The sequence below is a fragment of the Aplidium turbinatum genome, chromosome 1, assembly GCF_918807975.1.
Source record: "Aplidium turbinatum chromosome 1, kaAplTurb1.1, whole genome shotgun sequence".
NCBI lineage: Eukaryota > Metazoa > Chordata > Ascidiacea > Aplousobranchia > Polyclinidae > Aplidium > Aplidium turbinatum.
Window position 1 is genome coordinate 14,328,215 of NC_137472.1, and position 7,868 is coordinate 14,336,082.

A 7,868-nucleotide genomic window follows, 5' to 3' on the forward strand; every position below is an offset into this window, starting at 1 on the left:
CTACTGTAGCTTACCAACAGAAAACTTACAAACAATGCTCTGGAACAGACCAAGCCTACCAGCTTATGGGCCAATTTACGGCTTGCTTAATTTTAGGTAGCTACTGCTACAATAAAATAGAAAGTGTTTCTCGGCGGTCGAGTGTAGCAAGAACTCAGCGATAGACACGTGTTTCGCCCATGAGGTTGGACTCATCAGTGCCGCACCACTATGTGGCAAGCACTAGTGGTGCGGTACTGATGAGCCCAGCCTCATGGGCGAAACACTACCTATTGCTGAGTTCTTGCTACGCTCGACTGCCGAGAACCACTTGTTTTTGGGAAAAGTCTTGATGGCTAGTGTGGAGGCTACACTGGTAATCTGGTATGGTTAGCGAAACACAATGCTCGCTGTTCTATAGTGAGTAGGTAGTCAAGTAATACTAACGCCAGGAAGATCGCTCCTTCTCAACTAAAATAGAACGGTTACTGTTTCACATGATTTCGTTTTGCGGCAAGCGGAATTGCTGTGACAGCATGGTGATTTGAGCGATCCCCCTACAGCACAGAAGAGTTACTATGTTCACGATGCTTTTACAAGGTCGGATTAATGTCGTAGAATCTACTCATCATTGTATTTTGATGAAATCACCTTCTCCCTCCAAGGCTACTTGCTACATCCGGCCTTGAAAAAACGTGAACTCTCACTGTGATAGAGCAAAAGTCAAGAACAAGTTGAAACAAAACTAGTTTATTTTAACGCACTTTTTAATTCTGGTTCCATTTGCAATAAAAAAATAAAAAAAAAAACTTTATTTCCGTCTGAATCCCAAACAAAACGACCTGCGGATTATATTTATCAATGTAGCCTACTTGGCATTGTCTTGTTTTGATTTTGTTTTTACAACTCGGAACTCTTTGATTTCGTCTCTTGTGATGATTTTTACTTTGACTGAAAAGTGTTTTGAACAGCTATGATAGGGCGTAGGGCATGTATAGCGCTTGCACGTTGCAAGTTCAATCAGGAAGAGTTCTTGATTTCAGCTAGCAAAGATGTTTTACCTTGTTTCAACATCGCCAGAAGATGAAGCGATGAAAAATGAAAACTTTGACAAACTAGGACTAACACAAAGCAGCTGAATTTTGAGCCTACACGCTTGTTTGACTACAAGGAACTGAATGGGAAATCTAGAACCAGACTAAGAAGAGGAATGCAACATGCATGCATTACGGAGGTGTAGCCATGGGGAGCTTGTGGGAGCAATTGCCCCCCCCTTAATTTTATCTCGCCCCCCCCCCAAAATGGGTTTTTGATGCCCATACAACGTCGTATTAATGACATTGTATTACATGTTGAATAACGTTTCATAAATGCTTGGCTGTATTTAGTAGTTGCATTTTTATATATACTTCAAATATTAAGGTGTTTGCCCCCAACAGTTGCTTTAGCCTCCCCTAAAATTTTCTTTCTAGCTACGTTGCTGTTGTTGGCTGTGCAGCCGAGTGGTGAAAATTTGCGCGACCTTCGAAAGAACGTGGGTTCGACACCGCTCCAGAGTATACGGCTATATCTTGGAAAACACATTTAATGGCAAGCTAAAATAAAGAGAGCAGCTGACTCAAAGACTATATGTCGCTTCACTGCTTCCTGTTGTCTTTATTATCGCATCTGTTATTGCAGTGTACTGTGTGTTATCGCAATGAACGCAAATAAAAAACACGATTATCATTACAATGCAGTAAGTGCAGTAGCATTGGTAGGGGGAATAGCATACTTTTAAACACAGGCTCCGGGTGATTTTAGGACTCCAACTCAAACTTTGCTGCCCACTGGCTATCAAGTGCTAGGTTAAGACTATTTCAAAATTTCAACGTAACAGCAAAGTTAGCAGTCACTGAAGTACAAACTTAAAAAATATTTTGGTTGAAATGAGTAAGAAAGTGTTTGGAATCTATTACATGTTTTAATTTATTTCAGATAACTTAATTTTTTTAAGTTTAGCGCAGGTCTATTAGTGCAAAAGAAATTAACAGCGATCTGCTGTGACCCAGAAAACTAACTAATTATTGCATAAAGCAGGCGCAACTTCTTCGTATTTTTCATTATCGTCTAAATTTTATTTTATCTTTACGCTGAAAATAATTTTTTCTTTTCGATTTTTCACAGATTTTGTTCATTTCATGGACTGCTACAGACCAAAAAAAGTTTTACTTGTGCTTGAATTTTTATCGTGTGTTGTTCAACTTCAACAACAAATCCTCATTTACAAATGGAATATATTTTAAGTGAGAAAGGAACGCGAAAATTAGTCTTGGATGGTTATATGTATGTTCGTGATAAAACAAAACCCAAAGTAACCTACTGGAGATGTGGCAACTACCGCAAGTGTAAAAGCCGCGTATGTATATCAGAAAACGACGAAATTATCAAATCTCCATCTGAACACAACCATCCACCAGATCCAGCTAAAATAGCAATCGCAAGAATGAAAGTAAGAATGAAGGCTCGAGCTATGACCTCTACAGAACAAACGTCGAGCATTATTGAAAGTACAACGCAAGATCTCAATTTGGTGGTTTCCGACGTTTTTCCTAATACAAAAAATTTGGAACGGATGATACAGCGCAAGCGCGCATGTGCAGAAGAAAGCAGTTTGACAAATGAGCTTCGTGTGACGCGGATTGGAGAAGACTTCGTGCTCGAGGAAGACGATCAGTATGGATTTTATATGTTTGCTACTCAAAAGAATTTAGACTCACTTAATAGCTGCGCTGACTGGTTTTGCGACGGTACATTTGACATGGATGCACTTGGGCACCAGTTATACACAATACACGTGGTGGTTAATAGAAATCGCACGGTGCCTCTAGTGTTCGCTGTTACACGTAACAAATCTGAGTCTGTGTACAACCGCATTTTTTCCTCGTTGGATCGACATCGACCGGGAATAGCTCCAAAGACAGTAACAATGGACTTTGACGTGATGGCATACAACGCTCTTTCATCCAGTTTTCCTAGGGCAGAAATTTTTGGATGTCTTTTCCATTTTGTTCAATGCAACATCCGGAAAATCAAAGCTCTTTCTTTGCAGAAATGGTACGATGAAGATAAAGAGAACACTCTTCGCATAAAATGTTTTCAAGCGCTAGCTTTTGTTCCTCCATCGGATGTTATCCGAAGATTTGAGGATTTTGTGGAAACGTTTAATGATGACGATGAGCAGCATCTATCTGAGTACATCGACTATTTTGAAACGACCTGGATTGGACAATTACGTCGTAGAAAACGTCGTCAACCGCTATTTCCAATTTGGTGTTGGAACGCTTTTCATCGCGTTCAAAACGGTCTGCTCCTTTCGAATACTTCCATTGAAGACTGGCACAAAAGTTTTACCAAGAGAATCTCGACCACCCGTTTAAACTTACGCAACCTCGTTAAGAAAATTATTCAAGAGCAAGAGTATAACAAAATGTTTTTTGAGCAATTGAATGCCGGAGTTGATCAACCTCCTTTGAAGAAACAATGTGAAAATGATGACGACTTTAATCAACGTTTGAGAAGCATTGTCGAAGACTATGACGTAACAGATGGTGACATCACCACTTATCTTCTTGCCATCGCCCACAATTTATAGCATTTTTGAATTTACAAAATATCAGCTAGAAGCTGTTCAATAAAACTCTTTTTCAGATAAACACTGTAAGCGCCGATCTGTTTACTGTTACAGCAAAGGTTTTGCATTCGCTAAACATACCAATGTAGCATCTGTCTGTAGACGTTGAATCAATGCAAAAAAGACTTCGTTGCTATCTGGGGAGTGTTGTGAGTGTGACTTAAACTTGGTCTTCGTTTTACGTGCAATTCATACGATAGAAAGACGTTTCTGTAAATCGTCTTTAGACCGATCGTCGCATCACAGTGCAGTTTGCTTTTTTTTTCAAACCAAACTTAAAGGCCTACTAAATGAAAATTTCAAACGGGACTTAAGCATTAAAATGCGTAAACTGAGCATTCAAGAATACATTTCAAGAAAAATTACCGAAAAAAAATTGTTTTCAATGGCGCTGGCAAGGCCCAAAGTCCAATGTTTCATTTATTTTCAAAATAACCAAAACTGCAAACACTGCTCGAGAATACGTCACAAAAGACAGCAATAACAAAAGCCACGTTGCCACATCTGATGTTTTGTGCAAACTGTCTGATGTTTTGATGTTGAAATCTGATGTTTTGATGTACATACATACATAGCCTACAGTCAAATCGCCCGCAGTAACAATTATTGCGAAATCAGCTGATTGTTAGTCTCTAGTGACGCAGACTGTACAGCGGCACGCTTCGCTGCTCAAGCCCAATCTTGTTTTGAAAGCTCTGACAAAAGCACGCGCGCAATGGTGATCAGACCGCAATGGGGCCAAATTTTATTGAAAATCGTTTTATGGTAGCATGTTAAACAAAAAGAACGTGGAAAATCGCCAAGTCAGGTTTTTCCTTTAGTATCTCTTTAAGTAATTGAAGAAGTCTGTCTTTTTACTTTGATTCAGCGTCTGCTGACAAATGCTACACTGGTATGTTAAATAAAAGCAAAAAAACGCTACATTCTGCAGACGTTGCGTCAATTCAAAAAAGGAAGGGTTTGCTAATATTGAATATAACAGAGGTTTTGGTTGCTCTGTTTTCTTGAATATCTTTTTTTCCTTTGCAAAAGCATCTCACGTGCTCTCTAGCGCGCTACAACGTAAATAGTTTTTAAATTCGCACCTTCTATCCCACAACGTGATGTCACAATAAACCACTGAAATCATTCTCATTTCTTTTGTCATTGTAAAAGAGTTTGCTTTTGAAGATCTGGGGTTTTCATTTGCATGTTTAATTGTTTGTACCAACAATTGCTTTGTAGTGTGGCGTGTGAGATTTAGTTCGTTCAGAAATCAGGCATGTTGACCTATGAAACATCGGAAAAAATAAAAAAAATTATTAAGTTTGTTGTGGTAGGCTACGGTAGCCTACTAATTTGTTTAGCCTATGGCTATGGTAGCCTACCGTAGTCTACTATTCTTACAACAGACGAAATAAAAGTTTTCTTTTCTTTTTTCTTTCTGTCAATTACTACATTTTGTGAAAAAGAGGCAAAATGTTTAGGCTAGTCGACTATCAATCAAGAGTACGAGTTCAGTACCAGGAAAAAGGTTTTCTGAGAGAGAAAGAGAGGAGGAGCTTCATGTTGGTTGCTGTCGGTTCAGCAGCCAGCTTTTCCCGCCATAGTTGGATTTGCATATTGACGGATACCTCGTCTTGACCAAATGCCTAACTAAGGTACGGATTTTTTTGCTTGACCTCAATCGTCGCCTACGTCCCGGAATTTGGCCTGAGAGAGATGAAAACAGTCTGTGTGAGACTTTCCCTGCAATCAGGGCCGGATTTAGCTGATGGGGGCCCGGGACACTTTTAGATCGGGGGCCCCCGTGTAAAAATTTTTTTGCGCCGGCGGCGCGAAAAGCCACCTCTACGTCTACAGTAGCATTAATCCAGCACTGCACAGCATTTTGCAGAAACTTCAAAGGCTGAAAGAAAAAAAATGACACAAAATTACATTTTTTACGTCGGGGGGGGGGGGGGGATTTAAAAGGGGGCCCGGGGCACCTGCACCCTCTGCCCCCACCCCCTAAATCTGTGCCTGCCTACAATTAACTTTAACCATAGCTCACGAGCATTAGAAGTGAAACCAATGTTTTCACCACGACAACCGTGCCCACTAGAGCAAGCCCACATCAGTGATCTCGGGCAACATCGAAGTATTTTTTTTGTACAATCAACCATCCTTGGTGAACTTTGCAAAAAAGACATTTAATACAATGTCTTCTGCCTACAGGGAACTTACCGACGTGTTACTGCAGGCTACATACCACAGTCGAAGAATACCCGGAATGGACTTCGTCAACAAAATTTCTCATGAGAAACATGGTAGTGTCAATTACGTAAGGTCCGGATCACGTGTCCATTCAATTACGTCCGATGATAGCAATAACAGTGCAATGCCATTGATAGCCTACGTTACTTTATTTTAGCATTACCAGAGAAAATAGTTTTATCGGGTAAGCGACATAATCCACTGTATTAGTCGAAGACGCACAAATAAATTATCAAATTATAAGATGTCTGTGGGGTTTGTCTGTTTTGCTGGTGTCGTCGTCATCGGGGTGGTTGCTTGAGAAAGTCCTTGGGCATCCGTTGTCCTCGATCGTCTTCTCGAATTCCGTCAAGTGTGGTGATGCTCTATTGGGTAAGGAACATTTATCCCTTCTTCTCTGTATTTCGTTTAGGAGTATGGTCTTTTTGGTACTTGTGGCCCACAAGTTGTGGGTAGAGCCGAGTCGAAGTGTGGGAGTAGGTTTGTATTTGCTTTTTCTGGTAGAACTCGTGGTGGAGTGAGCGTCTTTGTCTATCAAATCAGTTATGTTTTTCATAAGCTTACGTAAATAAGAACTTAATTAAAAATTTAGTCGCCTATCTTTTTAAGAAAGAAATAACTTTATAATAGCTTGCCACAGACAGGCAATAAGATAGCAAATTAAAGGGATGGAATAACACTATTCAAACTAGAAAAAAACTAACAAACGCAATAAATTCAAACGTTTTCATCAAAGCTCTATAAAATATGCTCGTTATTATATTTCTCGGGTAGGCTATGCAAACCAATTGCATATAACACCAATCATTAAAAACACCATACAGGTCCAACTACTAGCCACATCCGCTCATACAGTCATCAACTGCAAATTAAGTGTGCAACATGAAGATAATTAATTTTTAGCCATTTTGTTTCTATATGACATAATAAATAATGATTACATTCATTATTTATTTGGCAAAGACGATAGTTGTATCATTCAAATCTCATTTCCTTTGTTAAATGTTAATTTCACTTTTGTGACACAAGGCACGATATTCTTGAATGTTTTAACGGAAAGCGTGTCATTTGTACTACGTATATCAATCAGGTTGTGATAATTGAGGGGTAATATGAATTAAAGATCCGTTTTTAGCGGATGACCAAATGGTCCTTGGCTGCTCCTGGCTGATCAGATTAAATTGTTTAACGCCATGCCGTTCTACACTAAGCGCAAGGCTACTTATGCATTTTCTATGTTTATGAATTGTATGTATTGTGATGAAAGCTTATTGTGTTCGTATTGTGATAGAACGTGATTGGCAAATAAAATTGTTTTTCTCCCTCTCTCTATTTGTTACCTTCCTTGTGTTTAAAAAAAATATTACTTAGTATTGTGTAGAAACGTTAGATTTAGGTAGCTAGGCTACACACTTTTTACTTGGGGTGAGTCTACGTTGGTAAAAGAAAACATAAGAATTAAATCTAAATAGATTTTTGTTCCAACACATTTCTTGATTTTGGTAGCCTAACAGGCTAATTCTAGAATATCACTAGCCTACCGGTAGTCTAAAAGTTGATAGGCCTATCCCATGGCGTACCCTACAATGTAGGTTCATTCAGAAAAAGTAAACACTTAATATTTTTAAACATTCCTAGTTTATCCTGCATCCTGGCTTAAGAGCACTGGTCTGATGCACTACGAATACTGTATTCATTACTTTTCTGTTCATGTTCAAGCAGCATAACGCAAAAACAGCAAATAAACTTAAATATCATAAAACAATAATAAATAACATAAACGTATACAAAATAAACAAACATAACTCAGCAACAACACTACATTTAACATTATAAAACAAAAAACAAAAGCGAACGTTTTCGGCTTGTCATACAGCCCTTTTCAAGCCGATAAGAAAAAATACATATTAAAAGAAATGCTAAAGAATCATATAGTATCATATAGCCCAACTCAACTGGCTCAACAGGCAATTATTTGCTG

The 7,868-nt window shown here is 38.8% G+C and overlaps 1 protein-coding gene across 1 annotated transcript; it reads left to right on the forward strand.

Moving 5' to 3' along the window:
• The first annotated feature begins 2,245 nt into the window (after positions 1-2,245).
• LOC145779782 (uncharacterized) lies at positions 2,246-4,568 on the forward strand. The gene has a single exon (XM_082591426.1). The coding sequence runs from the start codon at positions 2,249-2,251 to the stop codon at positions 3,611-3,613; it is 1,365 nt and encodes a 454-aa protein (XP_082447552.1). The 5' UTR covers positions 2,246-2,248; the 3' UTR covers positions 3,614-4,568.
• The last annotated feature ends 3,300 nt before the right edge of the window (positions 4,569-7,868 follow it).